This window comes from Theropithecus gelada, chromosome 15 (assembly GCF_003255815.1).
Source record: "Theropithecus gelada isolate Dixy chromosome 15, Tgel_1.0, whole genome shotgun sequence".
NCBI classification, from domain to species: domain Eukaryota; kingdom Metazoa; phylum Chordata; class Mammalia; order Primates; family Cercopithecidae; genus Theropithecus; species Theropithecus gelada.
The window spans coordinates 109,288,929-109,308,566 of record NC_037683.1 but is presented as its reverse complement, the minus strand read 5'-3'; the positions used below and the strand labels follow the sequence as shown (position 1 = coordinate 109,308,566).

General features: G+C 45.3%; 1 protein-coding gene across 4 annotated transcripts in view; it reads right to left on the bottom strand.

Moving 5' to 3' along the window:
• The window catches only part of CDC14B (cell division cycle 14B), a 123,914-nt gene extending 105,546 nt beyond the window's left edge, over positions 1 to 18,368 (bottom strand). For 3 of the 4 annotated variants that reach the window (XR_003115988.1, XM_025360272.1, XM_025360276.1), the window contains exon 1: positions 17,757 to 18,368. Coding sequence is in view for 3 of the 4 variants with exons in the window: in XM_025360272.1 (XP_025216057.1) it covers positions 17,757 to 17,916 (160 nt within the window). In the remaining variant the exon portion in view is untranslated. The remainder of the gene's footprint in view (positions 1 to 17,756) is intronic. The other variant, XM_025360273.1, reaches the window with a different exon arrangement.
• Between the last annotated feature and the right edge of the window lie 1,270 nt (positions 18,369 to 19,638).

Below are 19,638 nucleotides of genomic sequence, written 5' to 3'. Positions count from 1 at the left end.
CCAAAAAAAAAAAAAAAAAAAAAAAAAAAAAAATAGTAGTCCGTTTTCACATTGCTGATAAGGACATACCCAAGACTGGGTAATTTACAAAAGAAAGAGGTTTAATAGACTCAGAGTTCCGCGTGGCTGGAAAGCCTCAGGATCGTGGCAGAATGTCTCACATAGCAGCAGACAAGGGAAGAGAACTTGTGCAGGGAAACTCCCCTTTATAAAACCATCAGATCTCATGAGACTTATTCACTATCGCGAGAAGGGCACAGGAAAGACCTGCCCCCATGATTCAATGACCTCCCACCAGGGTCCCTCCCAGTACCCGTGGGAATTGTGGGACCTACAATTCATGAGATTTGGGTGGGGACAAAGCCAAACTGTATCACCACACAACCAAGTCTAACCTAACTACTGGAGTTAGCTATTTTATGCTATTAGGATCACTGATGGTTTTTTTTCCCTCTCTGCGTTCTTTTTTTAAAAGTAATGAGCACCTATATCATAGAAACTTTATTTGTGGGCTGGGGAGAGACACAGGTTTAGCATGAGCCTTAGCACTGAAGAGACACTGACTACACCAAGGCTATTATCACATCTCAACTTAGAGCAGCTTGAAACCATCAGCCTCCAGCCAGCTACTGGATGGAAACCAGCAGCTTAACCATCCGTTAAGATCTTCCATCTCCCTTTGTTCCAATTCTGTGCTCGCTGAGTAACCCTAAGAGCAGTGAAAAAGCCAAGATGCAGAACAATGAGAATTATGTGCTGTAATTTGAGGAGATGGAAACACACACACACACACACACACACACGTACACACGTAAATACACAGAACATCTCTGGTAAGACACACAAGAGGTTAGTAATATTGACAGATTATGGGGAGGGAAAACAGGAAAGTGCCTTAGTCTATGTTGTTTACTCTTTTGTAAATCTTTTGAATTTTAAACTACATGCATACATTACCTATTAAAAAAATAAAATGAAATGAAAAACTTAGAAAAAGAAAGCAACTCTAGGTGAAGAGGTATAATGCTGTCTAGTTGGTCACGTCTGAAAAATACAGGAACCTGAACCAAGGGCCAGGCGTAGGCCAATGATAAATGCGTCATGAAACTAGAAACCTGGTTGCACCACAAGTGCAGGCTTAAAAGGGAGGAAGACCGGCACTACTTAGTCAAACACGTTCTAAATGCTGCCCACGGACATTCGAGAAACTGCAGAAAAATTATTTCTAAAATTATTATGCTTCCAATGTCAAGGCTTTTATTATTGAATCTTGATCCCATGTGAAAGTTGAGCATGTTAAATTCCACTTCTTACAAGATTAGCAGTATGACTTATTTTTCCCCTTCACTAAGAACAGACTGAATTATCTCTGAAGAAAAAATGAAAAGGCACTGCACAAGATTTTAATAGCGAGGAAAGCATCCAAAAAGTTACTGATAGTAAACAGCACCGAGTGATATCACATGGTAACCTGTGATCTCCCTACTGCCTAGCTTCGTGTAAGCATGTGACACACAGATTAGAAACCCTGAAACAATTAAACCAGTAGATCCACCTTGAAACATTCCCAGGAGTACCTAAGTATTTGTTATCTGCCCTTGTTCGAAATAAAAGACTTAAAGTGGTCGACTTTACAGGCACACACTCTGTCTAGCTGAGGACAAGGAGTTCCTGGAAATGGAACTTGAACGGAATCCGCAGTCTCTGTGCAGATCCTTTCCTGGCATGCTACACTGGCAATGGCTCAGCTTTTCCAGTCACTCCGCATTCACTGAAGTCAGGACCTGTCACTGGCCATAATTCTAGTCACACAACTGTTAGTCAAACCTCCAAGTACGGTGATGTTTATAAAGCCTTTCATAAAAATCACACAACTTCCAACAGTCCTTAATTGCATACTTTACCTGGTTTCCTTAAACATTTGAAAAGGCCTCGTGAAGCTTGCATTTATTTATTATTATTATTATTACTATTATTTTGAGACAGAGTTTCACTGTTGTTGCCCGGGCTGGAGTGCAATGGTGCAAACTTGGCTCACCGCAACCTCAGCTCACTGCAACCTCTGCCTCCCAGGTTCAAGCGATTCTCCTGCCTCAGCCTCCTGAGTAACCTGGGATTATAGGCATGCGGCACCACGCCCCGCTAATTTTATATTTTTAGTGGAGATGGGGTTTCTCCATGTTGCTCAGGCTGGTCTCGAATCCCCAACCTCAAGTAATCCCCCTGCCTTACAGGCGTGAGCCACCACATCCGGCCTTTTTTCCTGGCAGGGGCGGTGGTGGGGGTTGCAGCTGGAGTGTAGTGGCACGATCTTGGCTCACTGCAACTTCAGCCACCTGGGTTCAAGCGATTCTCCTGCCTCAGCCTCCCAAGTAGCTGGGATTATAGGCGCGTGCCACCATGCCTGGCTACTTTTTTTGTATTTTAGTAGAGATGGGGTTTCACCATGTTGGCCAGGCTGGTCTCGAACTCCTGACCTCAGGTAGCTGGGATTACAGGTGTGAGCCCCCATGCCCGGCCGAGGCTTACATTTTAAACAGCCAGTTTAGTACTCACCTTTCCATTGCTTCTAACAAATCCACCCTGTCATATGCATATGCAACATTCACTGTCAAAAATGCCCTACCAGGACACAACATAGTGACAATAACACATCCAATTTAGGGATAATGGTTGGGAGGGAACCAGCTAAGAACTTACAATAATAGCACTAAGAGCACAGAGGAAAAAAATTACAATAACGTAATGGAATGCAGCAGGTGCTGTTAAGAACCAGTCATATCTCCTCCCCACTTGCAGCACAATTTCCAATTGCACCAGTATTTCTTTCAGGGCTTTCTCTGGTCTAAAGAGTCCATTTTGCCTCCTGTCACAGGACTTGAAAATGATCACTCCCCACTCCCCAGCCAAGCCTCAAGCAGGGGTAAGTGACTGGCATATAAACATCCCACACCCTCAACCCTCAGTGAGGATAACTCTGCAGCGTGTCTCCTATACTGGCTCCCAGGATTCCCCTGCAGCCTCTAACTCCATTCCCACAGTAGTCACCTGCCTGATACTGAGCCATTTGTGGCTAGCCTTTCCTTACCATCTCACTTCCCCACTCCCCTGTGAGTGCTTCCTGGGATCACTCCCCAAGGAAGTACTTGCACTGGACCCTTGACTCAGCATCTGTTCTGGGGAACGCAAAGCAAGACACTGACTGCAGACATATATGTGCCTACTTAGTTTCAGTAAAATATTTCAAGGGCCAGGGGCGGTGGCTCACGCCTGTCATCTCAGCACTTCGGGAGGCTGAGGCAGGAGAATAGTTTGAACCCGGGAGACAGAGGTTGCAGTGAGGCGAGATTGAGCCACTGCACTCCAGCCTGCGCAACAAGAGCGAAACTTTGCCTCAAAAGAAATTTTTTTTCAAAAACAAATAGTTACAACAAAGCAGCACTGCTTGTGTTACGTTCAATAGGATGTGTAACAGGTACCCAAAAAATCAGCTTTTTCTAAAAAATAGCTTTGATACCATTAAAGGACAAAACTTAATATTTACATTCATAAGTCTCCATATTAAAATAGTATTTGTTACCCGGGCATGGTGGCTCATGCCTGTAATCCCAGCACTTTGGGAGGCTGAGGTGGGCAGAGGTCAAAAGTTCAAGACCTGCCTGGTCTACATGGCAAAACCCCATTTCAACTAAAAATACAAAAATAAGCCAGTGTGGTGACATGTGGTAATCCCAGCTACTCAGGAGGCTGAGGCAGGAGAATCGCTTGAACCCGGGAGGCAGAGGTTGCAGTGAGCCAAGATCACACAACTGTACTCTAGCCTGGGCAACAGAGCAAGACTCCATCTCAAAAAAAAAAAAAAAAAAAGAATATTATTTGTTCTCTGAAATCATTTTAAACCAAGAGTTCCAGCCAGGTGCAGTGCTCATGCTTGTAATCCCAGCACTTTGGGAAGCTTGGGCAGGAGGATAGCTTGAGCCCAGGAGTTCTAGACCACCTGGGCAATGGAGTGAGACCTCATCTCTACTAAAAGTTGTTTTGGGCCGGGCGCAGTGGATCATGCCTGTAATCCCAGCACTGCTCTGGCTAACATGGTGAAACCCCATCTCTACTAAAAAATACCAAAAAATTAGCAGGCGTGGTGGCGGTTGCCTGTAGTCCCAGATACTTGGGAGGCTGAGGCAGGAGAATGGCGTGAACCCGGGAGGTGGAGCTTGCAGTGAGCCAAGATCGCGCCACTGCACTCCAGCCTGGGAGACAGAGCGACGCTCCGTCTCAGGGGGAAAAAAAAAAAAAGTTTTTTTGTGTGCTTGGTTTTTTATTTTTTGGAGATGGAGTTTCACACTTGTTACCCAGGCTGGAGTGCAATGGCATGATCTCGGCTCACCGCAACCTCTACCTCCCAGGTTCAAGTGATTCTCCTGCCTCAGCCTCCCAAGGAGCTGGGATTACAGGCACATGCCACCACGCCCAGCTAATTTTGTATTTTTAGTAGAGACGGGGTGTCTCCATGTTGGTCAGACTGGTCTCGAACTCTCGAACTCAGATGATTTGCCCGCCTCAGCCTCCCAAAGTGCTGGGATTACAGGCGTGAGTCACCGTGTCCGGCCTACTAAAAATTTTTTTTTTAATTAGCTGGGCAGGGTGGCGTGCACCTGTAGTCTCAGCTACTCAGGAGGATCACAAGTACAGGAAATGGAGGCTGCTATGACTGTGTCACTGCATGCCAGCCTGGCCAAGACAGGAAGACTGTGTCTCAAAAAAAAAAAAAAAAAAAAAAAAAAAAAAAATTTAAATAAGAATTCTTAATCCAGAGCTTTGATTTAAAAAAAAAAAAAAAGATCTGAGTTTATTGGGAATTACTGGTTAGCTTTCAGAATATCCCACATATCTTTATTTTCAGAACTCCCAAAACTCTCACATTAAGAAAAAATTCTGTTAGCACTGTGGCAGGAAATGGTTGTCTTCTGAATCCATAAATTTAAGCTCTAAAAATCTAATCAATGCTACCTGAAAAGGCCCCCATGGATAAGGGATGCTTTGAGGTCCTGCCTTCCTCAGTAAGACAGATTTCATTAATTTTTTTTTTTTTTTCCATTTTGGAGCAAAGCTATTCCTTACTTCAGGTTTAATGTGATGTCTTAATGCTTGTTAGTGGCAGAATACAAGAGCACTGTGGGATGGATCTGGGGAAGCTGGAAAAGAATCTTTCCCTCATGCTGGACTAGAGTCCATTCCCACTCCCAGCTATCACCCACCACACAACTGCCACCACAGGGGCAATGGCGCTGTCCTCTTTTTTTTTTTTTGGGACGGAGTCTCGCTCTGTCGCCCAGGCTGGAGTGCAGTGGCGCGATCTTGGCTCACTGCAAGCTCCACCTCCCGGATTCACGCCATTCTCCTGCCTCAGCCTCCCGAGTAGCTGGGACTACAGGCGCCCGCCACCCCCGGCTAGGTTTTTGTATTTTTTAGTAGAGACGGGGTTTCACTGTGTTCGCCAGGATGGTCTCGATCTCCTGACCTCGTGATCCGCCCGTCTCGGCCTCCCAAAGTGCTGGGATTACAGGCTTGAGCCACCGCGCCCGGCCGGCGCTGTCCTCTTATGCTGCTGTGATCCAGAACAGTTCCTTCTGGTTGTGGAGGGGAAAATATGAGAATCTTTAAAACCTAGTTCAAACCTCCTTTCCAAGGATCCCATTCATTCAGAGGCACCCATCTTGTTTGACTCTCTCTGACTTTTACGCATAAGGTCTTCCATGCAAACCAGCTGGCGGCACCAGGCTATACCTTGCCTGACCCAGTCTGCGTGCTAGTGTCAATTCCCAGACGTCAGTGGTCCAGTCTGAAATCTCTACCACATCTTTTTCAGCAGCTGTTGCAAGGATGAGACTATCAAACGCACTCAAACGTATCTGGATTGAATTAGTGCTGTACGCCCTTTCAGTTACAGTAGTTTAAAATTAGAATATATTAATAGTGGAGTTAAAATCCCAGCCTCAGTTGTGTTTGCTAGCTAAACTCAAAGCTTTTTTGACAGTTCATTGTCAGAAAAGAGATACATGTTAAGATGCTTCACTTTCACATATTAGCTGCTTCCAACAAGCTACCTAATGACAGTATTACAATAATAAATTCCAACAGCAAACTGAGAACAACTCCCCAAAATTTAAGGCCGACATTCGAATTCTATTATACATTCATGTCAAAGCAGTTCTTCCCCAGCACCCATAAATGAATGGAAAATTAGAATGCTTTTCAGTTCAAGTCACACAATTAAATCTAGTTCCCGAAATATTTAGCAATCTTTATCTTTAGTGCCTTCAATTTAAGAAGCAATACTCATCTTAAAGGTGCTCTGTAATTACTTCTTACCGAGAATAAACAAGAAATCTTATTTTAAATTATATCCTCTGGGATAGCTAGAGATCCAAATTAGAGACGTAGAATTAATTGAAATGTAGACCTTTTCCTTTAGATATATTTTAGTAGAGATAGGGTTTTCAGTGAATTATTAACATATACTTATATATGATCAGTTACATACCAAAGTGACACTTTTCCGTGTTGTTTCTTTTAAAGGTTAAAACACACACACACACACACACACACGCACACACAAAGAAAAGACACACCATAAGGCAGATTATTTTCACCAGATATTGGAAAACTTATTCGTTCATATATATATTTTTGAGATGGAGTCTTACTCTTTCACCCAGGCTGGAGTGCAGGGTGCAATCTCTGCTCAGTGCAACCTCTGGTTCAAGCGATTCTCCTGCCTCAGCCTCCTGAGTAGCTGAGATTACAGGTGCATGCCAACACGCCTGGCTAATTTTGTACTTTTAGTAGAGACGGGGCATCACCATGTTTGCAAGGCTGGCCTTGAACTCCTGACCTACAGTAATCTGCCCGCCATGGCCTCCCCAAAGTGCTGGGATTACAGCCGTGAGCCACTGCGCCCAGTCCAAATTATTCATTTTGTATAGGAATGATCGAGTGACATTTCCAACACACAATTCTTTCAAACTGATGCTATTTAAATGAAGAAAAGAGCAAAACTACATAATGACTAATTCTTTCATTACCTGTCTTCATTGAGATGATGATTTAAGAGTGTATTCTTTCTCAGTCTTCAGGGAAAAGGGGCATGTATAAATCTTCACATCCCTTCCCCTCCGTTCTTTAATAACACTTGGCCCAATTCAAGTAGTTGCTCAATAAATACTTGTTGAATGGATACATTAATTAATTCTATAGCACCATTCACATAAATACAAATAATAAATGAGCAAAACCCAAAGAATGATTCAGCTGAGATGGTCCTAAAATTGAGAGAAGGCTTTGCAGAATTCGGAATCTGTAATGATAGTATTGCATTATGGATTGGATATAAAAAGATCAATGTCATAAACCACAAAGCAGTGCCAAGAAAGTAATTTTACTTTCAAATGAGAACTTGAAAGAACAATAAATATCACAGACATCAGGAACAAGATGTTTTTATTTTGTAAAAAGTACACTGCCAACCAAATTTTATTTTATTTTATTTTATTTTTTTTTGAGACGGAGTCTCGCTCTGTCGCCCAGGCTGGAGTGCAGTGGCACGATCTCAGCTCACTGCAAGCTCCGCCTCCTGGGTTCACGCCATTCTCCTGCCTCAGCCTCCCGAGTAGCTGGGACTACAGGCGCCGCCACCTCGTCCGGCTAATTTTTTGTATTTTCAGTAGAGACGGGGTTTCACCGTGTTAGCCGGGATGGTCTCGATCTCCTGACCTCGTGATCCGCCCGTCTCGGCCTCCCAAAGTGCTGGGATTACAGGCTTGAGCCACCGTGCCCGGCCCCAAATTTTAATAGTATAAAACTGAACTACCTGAGAAATGAAGTTGATATATGATCTTATGCAACTAGAATTAATTTATCCAGCCTAGCTTCTTCAGCTTTTCAGACTCAAAGACAATGAATAGGACCAAATTTGTGAACCAACTGGTGAATGAAGCATTCTCTAAGAGAACTGCTCCTCTAGAATATAAACAATGCTGAGATTAAAGAAACTGTATAAAAGACCAAGAGATTAAAGTTAGAATTGTTTTAAATCGGAAAGATATATAGATACACACACACACACACACACACACGCCCACGCCCATTCAGATTTGTTTTTTGCTTACTGCCCATATCTGAGGCATTTGAAAGTCAAAGTGAATAAGAATATTTTTTTATGTATTTTTTTTTTTTTTTTTGAGACGGAGTCTCACTCTGTTGCCCAGGTTGGAGTGCAGTGGCGCAATCTCGGCGCACTGCAAGCTCTGCCTCCCAGGTTCAGACCATTCTCCAGCCTCAGCCTCCCAAGTAGCTGGGACTACAGGCGCTTGCCACCACGGCCGGCTACTTTTTTGTATTTTTAGTAGAGATGGGGTTTCACCATGTTAGCCAGGATGGTCTCGATCTCCTGACTTTGTGATCCACCCGCCTCAGCCTCCCAAAGTGCTGGGATTATAGGCATGAGCCACCACACCCAGCAAGAATACTTTGTAAATTAAAAAAAGAATATAGAAGCACTACCCTGTTCCCCTAGTTAGCATTTCATGACATTTCCCTCTTGCCAAACTCAGTAAATAGGATATAAATCTATTAGTCAAATAAATGTCTAGAAAGAACTAAATGACCACACACAAAAAAAAAAATCAGGAGTAGCTGTTATAACAACTCACTGTGAGTACCCTTTCCACAAGAGCCTACGAAAGTGAGATTCAATTTAAAAAGAAAAATTGAATATTACCAAAAAATATCTACCACCCAAAACTTGGTATTCATATTAATCCAATAAAATATCACAGAAACTACTTTCAGTATTAACCATCACAGAAACCAACAAAACCTTTCATATAAAGACAGATTTCCACTTAAGTCATAAACATGCCAACGCTGCTCTACAGTTCCAGAAAACTGAATCTGCTGCCTAAGATTAAGACAAGCAAACAGGAAAGCACGGAACCAAGAACAACAACTAACAGATGAAATTCTACAGTTTAAAGTAATATAAAAGAACTGCAAAGTAGTCAATGATCTGAATACCTTTGTTGGAGCAGTATCCATGAAAAGCTATAGAAAAAAAAAAAGAGAGAAAAGGGCGTAAAACTTTCATATAAACTAGAGAGTCCAGATGAGATGTACACATTCCAGTTCAATATCCTTGAGTTTAGGAAGGTTACCATCAATTTTGGAAAATGTTTTCAAAAGTAATCCCTGCCTAATATGGAAGTCAATTCTTCTTATAACGCTAGAAATCAAATGACTTACTTTGGAAGCTAAAAATGAAACAGTGGAAAGAAACAATATTTGAAGATTGGTTAGTTCCTGCGAACCAGTCTGTTTGTCTCTAATACAATCTCTTCCACATTTGTCCTCAACAACCCCGCACCTACTTACCTCATTCATAAAGGCGCCTGATCTAGAGGAGGCGTGGCTTTGAGATGTTCAAATAGTCTGTCTATGTTTTCATGTCAACTTACAAATCCTTATAACAATTCTAATGTGAAGGATTTACTTAGGTAATAAAAATATTCAGAAGCTAAGATGGGAAGGAAAACAAAAAATACTGGCTACTAAAATTCACTTTTCCCAGGGTAATAAAAAATAGATTTAAAGATCTAATTTCTTCTTTATATCCTACTCCCAACCTTTCCAAATAACTTGTGTCTCTGCGACACATTAAGCTTGGAAACGTCCTTTGAAAGGCAATTTGTTTTACAAACAAACAAACAAAAAAAGGCCCTGTCTGCCAATAATATGCACCGTCAGTTTCAAATCTTTTGGATAATTGTCTGTGAGACACTATTTTAAAACATATACAAGAACAGCATTTTTTAAATTAACCACTCGTAAAATTTATATTCTATCAGTAAATAATTTCATATATTGTTTTATTTTCTATCTCAGGCTCTCCCATGGTAGAGGGGTCTCCCATCTTTAAGAAGACCTCCCCAACAATAAACTTAGCTGCAATTTAATCTTAGGCAATATAAGTCTTCAGGAGAAGAAAAATACATAACAATAGCCTCAAGAATGAAGTAACAGCTTTGGTTTATTCCTTCTCTTACAGGGCATCTTTCTAAAGAGAAACTGTAACGTTTCTCCCAAGGCAGAAAAGATGATCACCACGGCGCCAAACCTCCTCCGCTGCCCTGACAAGTATGGAGCCAGCCTCGTCTGGAGCATTTCTGCCCTGAGCTCGCTCTCAGAAGCAGAGACAGGAACACACTGCATTTCCACTGTGCTGATTCACTGAACCTTTTGTGCAAGTACACAGGAATGTTTGCTTCTTAGTTTGAAACCCTTCCAGGCGTGATGACTGTGCCTCAGCCTGCCCTTTGTCCTCGCGGCTGCTGTCACGCGTGTGACAGGAGAGAACACTGATGCAGCCCTGGCCATCAATGGGCATCAAACCAAGCACTTCACAGGCATCCCCTTCACTTCATTCTCACAACAAATCTGTGGCCCATGAGAGCATCGAGCCTCCATCCTGATAACCCGCCTGTGCTCAACCCTGGGATGGGGCAGAGACCAGGTTTCCACGGTGTCCTCGTGTCTAGCAGCTAGCATAGTTGGCCTCATAGAATTGGCTCTTCAAAAACTCTTTGAGTAAAGTTTTTCTTCCCTAAAGATTTCAATCACAATATGCGACATGGTTACTCTATATGCTAGTTCTCCCTCAGACCCTCCCAGTGTTGTTTTCCCAATTAACACAGGAAACATAAACTGCATGAGAGCAGGGACTATCTCTAGCAGTGCTCTATTTTTAGCATTTGAAGGGGGAAGAAAGCTTGGCAGAGTAGGTATTCATTTGCACAAATTCATTATGCATTTGTTGAATGAATAAAATATCTGGAAAATGGGCTGTTAATGACAGTCAATTTGGAAAACAGCATGACCTGCAGAAGACCTGAATGATGTACTTGTTTTGCTCCTTTTCCTAAAATTCAGTAGGTAATGATTCATCTCCTAGCCTAAGTAGCACGGGACTAACTAGGGGATGTCCAATAAATCATTTATGTACAACTCTGTGAAGCAGCTTTCTCTGCTGGCAACAGTGAAAGTCAGGTAGTCATGGCTTTGCCAGAAAGAAACTACATCAATGTGGCCCAATTTTATCTCGGGCCCTTTGGCTTCTTCACAGGGGAGAGTGGAGAGTTTTGATCTCTTGAAATTCTTTCCCCTATAAAGCAAAACATCTGTCCTATCAATTCAGTGATTCCCACAGACTATCTCAGAAACTTCCAAGAAATGTCACTTGTGTGCGCCAATGCCCTTCTTCCATCTAAATATCCACAGTGTGGTTTCAGTACAGCTCTTCCTAACCCTAACAGAAACCGGGAACATTCCTTCCCATTCAAAAGCACAGAACAATTACAATTTGCACTGACTGGCAACTCCCTGGCATCAGTACCATTTCTGCAACACAATTATTCCACCTGCCCTTCATGTCTGCACCCAACTACTCTGTATGTCCACTTAAGTACGGAGTGACATTTGAAACTGTCAAATCGTTGCCTGCATGTGGTGTTGGAGTGCCTAAGGAATTAGAGTTAAAGCAGATAACTAACATGAATATCAGAAGTGAAGATGCTGAAGAATTAAGCAAGCACAGAAATCAAGAAAACAAATTCACATTACAGACACATTTAAGTGTAAGTAGAGAACCAAGACACAGGCAAGAAGAAAAACGCACACTACACACTATGACGGGCTTCGATTCCTGAAACCGAATAATCTACTATAACACAAAACTCTTGAAGAAAAAGCAATTTTTCTCCTTGACTCAGTGTTCTACATAACAGCATTCCTTTTCTATCAAGAAAAATATACTTCCATCACTGCAATGAATATGCATGACTATTTTACATAGTAAGCATGCAATAAATACTTCTTGAATTAATGAATAAATTTTCCCTGTCTAATGTCTGCTGTGAATTTTAAAGATCCTAAAAAGGAGGGAGGAGACAACGCCGTATTTGTTTATTTGATGAGTATCCAATATATCACCATTAATCAGTGCTTTAAAATGACAATCTTGACCTCAATTAGTGTTTCTCCAATAAAATTATTTGCTGTGATAATACAGACAGTCTTTAAAAGTTAGATCATGGCAGACTCAGTGGCTATTACTAATATTCTTTTCTTTTTGAGACACAGTTTTGCTCTTGTCGCCCAGGAGGGAGTACAGTGGCACAATCTCGGCTCACTGCAACCTCCACCTCCTGGGTTCAAGCAACTATCCTGCCTCAGCCTCCCAAATAGTTGGGATTACAGGCATCCGCCACCAGCCCCAGCTGATTTTTGTATTTTTAGTAGAGACAGGGTTTCACCATCTTGGCCAGGCCGGTTTCGAACTCCTGACCTCAGGTGATCCACCCACCTTGGCCTCCCAAAGTGCTGGAATTACAGGCGTGAGTCACCGCACCGGCACCAATATTCTTTACTAATCCGAATTTTTCTTTTCTTTCTTTCCTTTTTTTTTTTGTTGAGACAGGGTTTCACTATGTCTCTTTTGCCCAGGGTAGAGTGCTGTGGAACGAACACAGCTCATTGCAGCCTTGACCTCCCAGGCTCAAGTGATTCTCCCACCTCAGCCTCCGGAGTAGGGGTTTTGCCATGTCGGCCAGGCTGGTCTTGAACTCCTGGGCTCAAGCGATCTGCCCACCTGGGCTTCCCAAAGTGCTGGGATTACAGGCGTGAGCTACTGCTCCCAGTCTAATCAGAAATTTTAAAAATAAAAATAGTAAAATAAATTGAAGTGCTGCACCAACTATTACATCTTATAAATTATCAAACATAGATATATGCAGTACTGTTAGAGTCTTTCAATTTTTTTTTCCTGTGGAAAGGAAAAAGTACAGTGCGATGAATGGAGGTCACTATTTAAGGGATGGGAAAATAGAGATAAAGATTCAGACCTCTGGGCCGGGAGCAGTGGCTCACGCCTGTAATCCCAGCACTTTGGGAGGCCAAGGCGGGCAGATCTCAAGGTCAGGAGATTGAGACCACGGTGAAACCCTGTCTCTATTAAAAATACAAAAAATTAGCTGGGCATGGTGGCGGGCACCTGTAGTCCCAGCTACTTGGGAGGCTGAGGCAGGAGAATGGCATGAACCCGGGAGGCAGAGCTTGCAGTGAGCCGAGATTACACCACTGCACTCCAGCCTGGGCAACAGAGCCAGACTCCGTCTCAAAAAAAAAAAAAAAAAAAAAAAAGATTCAGACCTCTGACATTAAGGAGGTTCATAGAAAAATCTAGTATTTTTCCCTTGAAAACCCTCCTCAACCTCCCCACTTCCTCCAGTTTCCTAGACTGGTAACAGCGCATTCTGATCTGTACTCAGCATCTTTTTAGCATTAACGCTTACAGTTTACACTGCCTGTTTTGTTTTGCTTTGTTTTTGAGGTGTAGTTTCACTCTGTCACCCAGGCTGGAGTGCAGTGGCGCAATCTCAGCTCACTGCAACCTCCACCTCCCTGGTTCAAGAGATTCTCCTGACTCAGCCTCCCAAGTAGCTGGGACTACAGATGCATGCCACCATGCCCAGTTAATTTTTGCATTTTTAGTAGAGAAGGGGTTTCACCACGTTGGCCAGGCTGGTCTCGAACTCCTGACCTCAGGTGATCCACCTGCCTCAGCCTCCCCAAGTGCTGGGATTACAGACATGAGCCACTGCGCCCGGCCTACATTGTCTTTATGACCTTTTGTTTTCATGGTAGACTGAAACTGAACTAGCAGTACAGCTCAAGTAAAAAAATTCATGTCATTGCACATGGCAAGAGGTGAATGAATGGCTCGGTGAGAGGTGGATGGGATTGGAATGAGAATTAAACCCCTTAGTCTGCTCCTAGTAAGAGTAAATGCCCAGTATAGGGGTGTGGGTGGCTAGATACTAAACAATAGTGATATATAACAAATGACAACAGGAAAAAAAATAGGCATTAAGCATCCTATATTAAATACACACACATGAAGTATCCTGGGATCTATGGGAATTCAATTTACAGATTAAATAGGCTGCAATAAAAATGTCAAGGGACTAAGTTAAAAAATGATGTATTGAAGGGCAGGGTGGACAGAAGTGACAACATGCATTAATTTTTACAAACCTACTCCACTGTGAAAGAATCTTGTCAATCCAATAATAAGTGTTGGCAAGGATGTGGAATAATTGGTACCCTGCTTGCAGGAACGCTGGTGGTGTAGCCACTCTGCAAAAAGAGTCTGACGGTTCCTTAAAACATTAAACATGGAGATACCATGTGATCCTGCCATTCTGCTTCTGGGTGTTATACTGAAAACATGTCCATGCAACAACGTGTATATGAATGTTCACAGCAGCATTATTCCTAATAGTCAAAAAGTCCACTGAGGGATGGATAAAGTCCATATGTACTCTGGCCTGACATTTTCACTTCTAGAAATACATTCTATAGATACAGTCACACATATAGACAGACACAGACATTGATGCTACTGCAGACATTTGCAATAGGGACTGGAAAACTCCCAAATAACCATCTATTTATTACTACTAAATAAATCATGATTTGGCCATACATTGCAGCCATCAAAAGATAATCAGCCGGGCACAGTGGTTCACGCCTATAACCTCAGCACTTTGGGAGGTCTAGGCTGGAGAGGATCACAAAGTCAGGAGTTCAAGACCAGTCTGGCCAACATAGTGAAACCCCATCTCTACTAAAAATACAAAAATTAGCTGGACATGGGCATGCACCTGTAGTTCCAACTACTCAGCAGGCTGAGGCAGGAGAACTGCTTGAACCTGGGAGGCAGAGGGTGTGGTGAGCCCAGATAGCGCCACTGCACTCCAACCTGGGCAATGGAGCGAGACTCCGTCTCAAAAAAAAGAGAACTAATCTTGCTGATAAGGCACAATTTCCAGAAACTTGAATGTGCACAGAAAACTGAAGGAGGAAAAACATTACCAAGGGAGGGAGATTCCATAAAACTCATTTGATAGGCCAGGTGAAAGTTCACACCTGTAATCCCAGCACCTTGGGAGGCCGAGGCGGGCGGATCACAAGGTCAGGAGTTCAAGACTAGCCTGGCCAATATGGTGAAACCCCGTCTCTACTAAAAATGCAAAAATTAGCCAGGCGTGGTGGCAGGCACCTGTATTCCCAGCTACTTGAGAGACTGAGGCAGGAGAATTCCTTGAACCCAGGAGGCAGAGCCGAGACTGAGCCACTGCACACCAGCCTGGGAAACAGAGCAAGACTCCGTCTAAAAAAAAAAAAGAAAAAACTCATTTGACAATGTTTGACTTTTTAGAAGTGTGCATGCACTGCTTTTTAAATTAAGAAAACAATAATAGAGGGAAAAACACATTGGGAAGGAAAGGACCAGTTGCCATTTGCTGAGGACAGGCCTCAAGCCTTCCCCCAAAAGCTCTATAAAAAGTAATCTAAACTCTGTATCTGAAGATACTTTAATTGGCCTTGTATATCACACTGCAGACTATCACTGAGGACCATCACTGTGACCTAGAGAAGTCACAGGGAAAGGTGACTATAACCTTTACTCCCCTGGAGCTCCGTTACATTAAAGCTGGACCCTTCCATTATTAGGGCTTGCAATCTGATAGGAATTTTTTTTTTTCTTTTTAGCAGCAGCAAGATTTATTGTGAAGAGTGAAAGAACAAAGCTTCCACAGCGTGGAAGGGGACCCAAGAGGGTTGCCCGCCCTCTGATAGCATTTTTATTTCATATAATGCACCTCTCCTCAGTATTCTGCTTGGTTATATTTTTCTGAAGTTAATCAATTGGTGACTGCCTGACGAAGGCTAGCCACATCATATTTGATCTCCATCAAGGAGAAAGATTTACTCCAATGACTTTGCTGTCACAAACCTTCTGATTGAAAACCTAAATGTTCATCAACAGGGACTGTCTAAATAGGTTAAAAAAAATTTAAATCTACATATACATTTAAATCCATACGTACTCGTTAATGGTTTCATTCATAAAACCGTATGTACATTGGCCGAAGCGGTAATTAAAATCAAGCCAGTCTTGTATGCACCAACTCAGAACAGTCATTCTAATAAGAAACACTACGAAAATGGAACAATGTGCAACACAACACGTTGTGTGCTACTCGCACGTGTATGGTAAAGAATATACAGCATATATAGATGCATGCACAGTCTATTTCTGGAAGCTTCACAATAAACTGGGAAGAGTAGTTGCCTCTAGAGAAGGACACTTGGAGGCTGTGAGACCAACTTTTCTGTAAGTACTCCTGTGCACCTTTAGAATTGGAGTTCTGCACCATGCACATGCATTAATTGTCTTAAAATTAAATTCCATTCAACACAGATCCTTTGAAGAGGTATAAATAATAACGGGCAGAAACTACGTGTAGGCCCACCCGCTCCCAGCCCCACCCGTCCTCGGTGAGGCCCTCTTCTGGGAAGTGCACAACGTTGGAGGGACCTGGCTTCTCAGCCTCAGCAGGCTTCACCTCCCGCACACCCCCCCGCCCCGTAGCTATCGGCGGGGGGGGGGAGGGGAACTGGGTACTCAGGGCAACCCCTTCCTCTGCCCGCTCTGGTTCCCAAGGGCCATCCACCAAAGCCGAGAAACCTGCTCTGCTCTCAGCTTCATTTCAAAAGGACCTTAGTTTCCAGAGTGTCTATGAACCTAGAATATTATTTCTCCTAAACGTCTGTTTGTCTCAACACTTCAACTTAATGTTCTCGCCACTCCAGCTTACCTGGTTTATCAAAGGCTAGGGGCGGGAAACAGTTCTTATTAACGCCACGCACCGAGGCTGGCACATTCCCCGCCACTGAAAACAGACTGCCAATTCCCTCAAAACCGTGGACAGCTCTGCTGTTTACACAGCGTTGGCACATACATCATCACATTTAATGCCTTTACACGCGTCACTGTCAATCCCAGCAAACCTAACAGCTGCCAAATTGGATTTATGAGTCTCCAGGAACGGTCGAATCAGCACTAACAGAACAGTTATCGAAGGGCTGCTTGGCTACCTGCTCTGGCTGGCTGGGATTTCTCAAAAGTGACAACCCGGGCATTCATCTTGCCGGCTGGCCCGAATGCCATCAACGTGACACCTTCCTTCTCGCGGCCCCGGCGGGGAGCGGACCCCGGGAGGCGGAGGCGTGCGGGGGCGCGCTAGGGGGCGGGGCTCGGGCTTCCGCGCCGGACGGGCAACGCGGCGCCCCCGGGGTCCCAAGGCTACGGAGCAGCGGGGGTTTGGCCAACGCCAAAAAGGGGCAGCTCCCGTGCCAGGCGCGGTCAGCGCGCTCGGGGAATCCTCTGGGGCTGATTGAGAGGTTGTGACTCGCCCGAGGGCCAACCGGACTCGCAACCCCTGGAGGCGGAATCCACAGGAACTCAGAAGCAGCCCGCGGGGAGCAGCGGCAGGTTCGAGACGCCAGGCTGACGCCTGTAACTTAGAAAGGTGACCCTCGGTCCATCTTGCCGGTGGAGGAGGGTGCACCGGCTAAAGTTATAGCTCGCAGCCCACGCAGCTAGAAACTCGGGGCGGGGGGCGCTCCCCAGGAGCCAGGCTCCCAAAGGGGGTGTGGCGGCCGGGGCGTTTAAGGGGGTGGAGGCGAAAGTGTTTCGGCCCGGCCCCGGAGGCCCCGGGCAGCCCGGAGGGGTGGGCCAGGGCCCCGCGCCGGGTGCGGCCGTCCGGGGCCCTCCGCGCGCCCGCTGGCCGGCTCACCGGTGATGTCCAGGTACACGTCGTCCTGGGAGTCCCGGCGGCGCAGGTCCTGCTGCGTGGAGCTGCGGATCTTCTTCACTCCCGGCGAGGTCGACGAGCAGCGCCGCGAGCAGGGGGGCGCGGCGGCCCAGCTCGACCGCCGCTCGCTTTTCCGCTTCATGGAGGCGGCCGCGGCCCGTCAGGGGGCCACGACCATGGCCCCGCGCGCCCGCGCGCCCGCCGAGGCTCCCGCCAGCCCCGCGCGGGCGCTCGGGGCGGCGGGCGCAGAGCGGCGCTGCGGGGACGGCGGGCGCCGGCGGAGCCCGGCGGGAGGCGGTCGCGTAGGAGCCGGAGGAGGAGCCCGGCCCACAGCGCCTGCCCCGCTCCCTCCCGCGGCCGCCGCGGGACCCGCGCCGCAGCCCTCTCTACAGCGCCTCCTGCCGCGGCCGGCGCCCCCAGCCCGCCCCCAGGTGCCCGCAGCCTGCTGGCGCGGCCGAGGCGACTGGGCTGCCGCTGGCGGCTGGGGCTGCCCGGGGTAACCGTGCGTGCCCACCGCGGCCGCGAGCGCTGCTGCGTAGGCGCCGGGGCACAGCCGGACGCGGCTCGTGGGGACCCCAGGAGGGCTGTTCCGTGGCGCTTCATTCACAAAAAAGGGCCCACAACCCTCCTCGGGGCCCGCAGACTGAGGCCTTTCATTGGCCAGCGCGGCGTGACGTCACGGAGACGGGGCCTTTCTACAGGCAGGTACTCGGTGACGCCATAAAGAAAACTCTGAGGGCTTCCGCCAATCAGAGATAAAGTGTGCTAGCGACCTTCGCCAGCCCCCCAACTTCTGTTTCTTCTGTGTGCTCCGGGTGCCAGCACCCCACATCCCAACTTCCTTTAGTGAGTCACCAAACATTTACACACCCCCACCCTAGTAACTTAACTCCAGGTCTTTGGCATGTATATATCTTAAAGCATTTCTTGAATTTCCTTGTAATTCGCGCCAAGAGAAAGGGACTTTTGCCATGGCTGCCTGCTTGGGAGAGTATGGCCTGAGTACATTACCTGCAGCTGTATACATTTAAAGTACATTACCTGCAGCTGTATACATTTAAAGTAGAGTTAATTTCAGAACTTTAGTAGAACTATTTAAACAACTACGCTCTATTTATCGACCTATGTTCAAAGAGGCCAAGCAAGGGCTTCTTAAGGACCCGATAAAACTTCCGTGGAACCACAATATACCGTGGTGGTTTGCACCTCAGTTTCTCATCTCGGAATCCAGCACCCACATTAATTCAGTAATTTTATACACTCATTGCTGTGTATACCGAGGTGTCGACAGGTCCGATTATATCGTGAAGTATTGACGCAAGGGGCAAATTTAGTCCTTGAATTTTTTATCTGGCACACTGTAGGGTCATATCCTCTTCTTTTTCTACTGGATTAAAATAATGCCCTATCTTCCTGGAACTTAACCAAAAACTGTCATTTTGGAGGGCCTTTAAACAAACGTCCATGGTAGCATCTAAAAGGGTGAGAAGATTGGAAAGCAGTGTTAATATTTCATGGCCCCCAATTTTACATCTGCAAGCTGTCCCTATTTTTCACCAGCACTTGAACGTTTTATCCTGCAGTTCCGCAGTTAACTGCCAGCCTGGGGAAAAGAAAGATGAATTTGAGTCAGTCCCCTTGGAAGCCTCTCAGAAATGCAAATTTTCATAGAGCACCTCAGGAAGGGGCTCTTTGACTTCAATTGTTGTGGGCTTTTGCCTTAAGTACTGCTAAATAAGGAAGTAGGGGGGTTGTGTCTGAAGCTAGAGATGAGCAGCTCCGTAAGCACTTTTGCTTAAGGTTGATTCTCCTATTCATTCCTCCTCTGTTTCCCCTAAGGACATCAGTGAAGGCCTTAAATTTA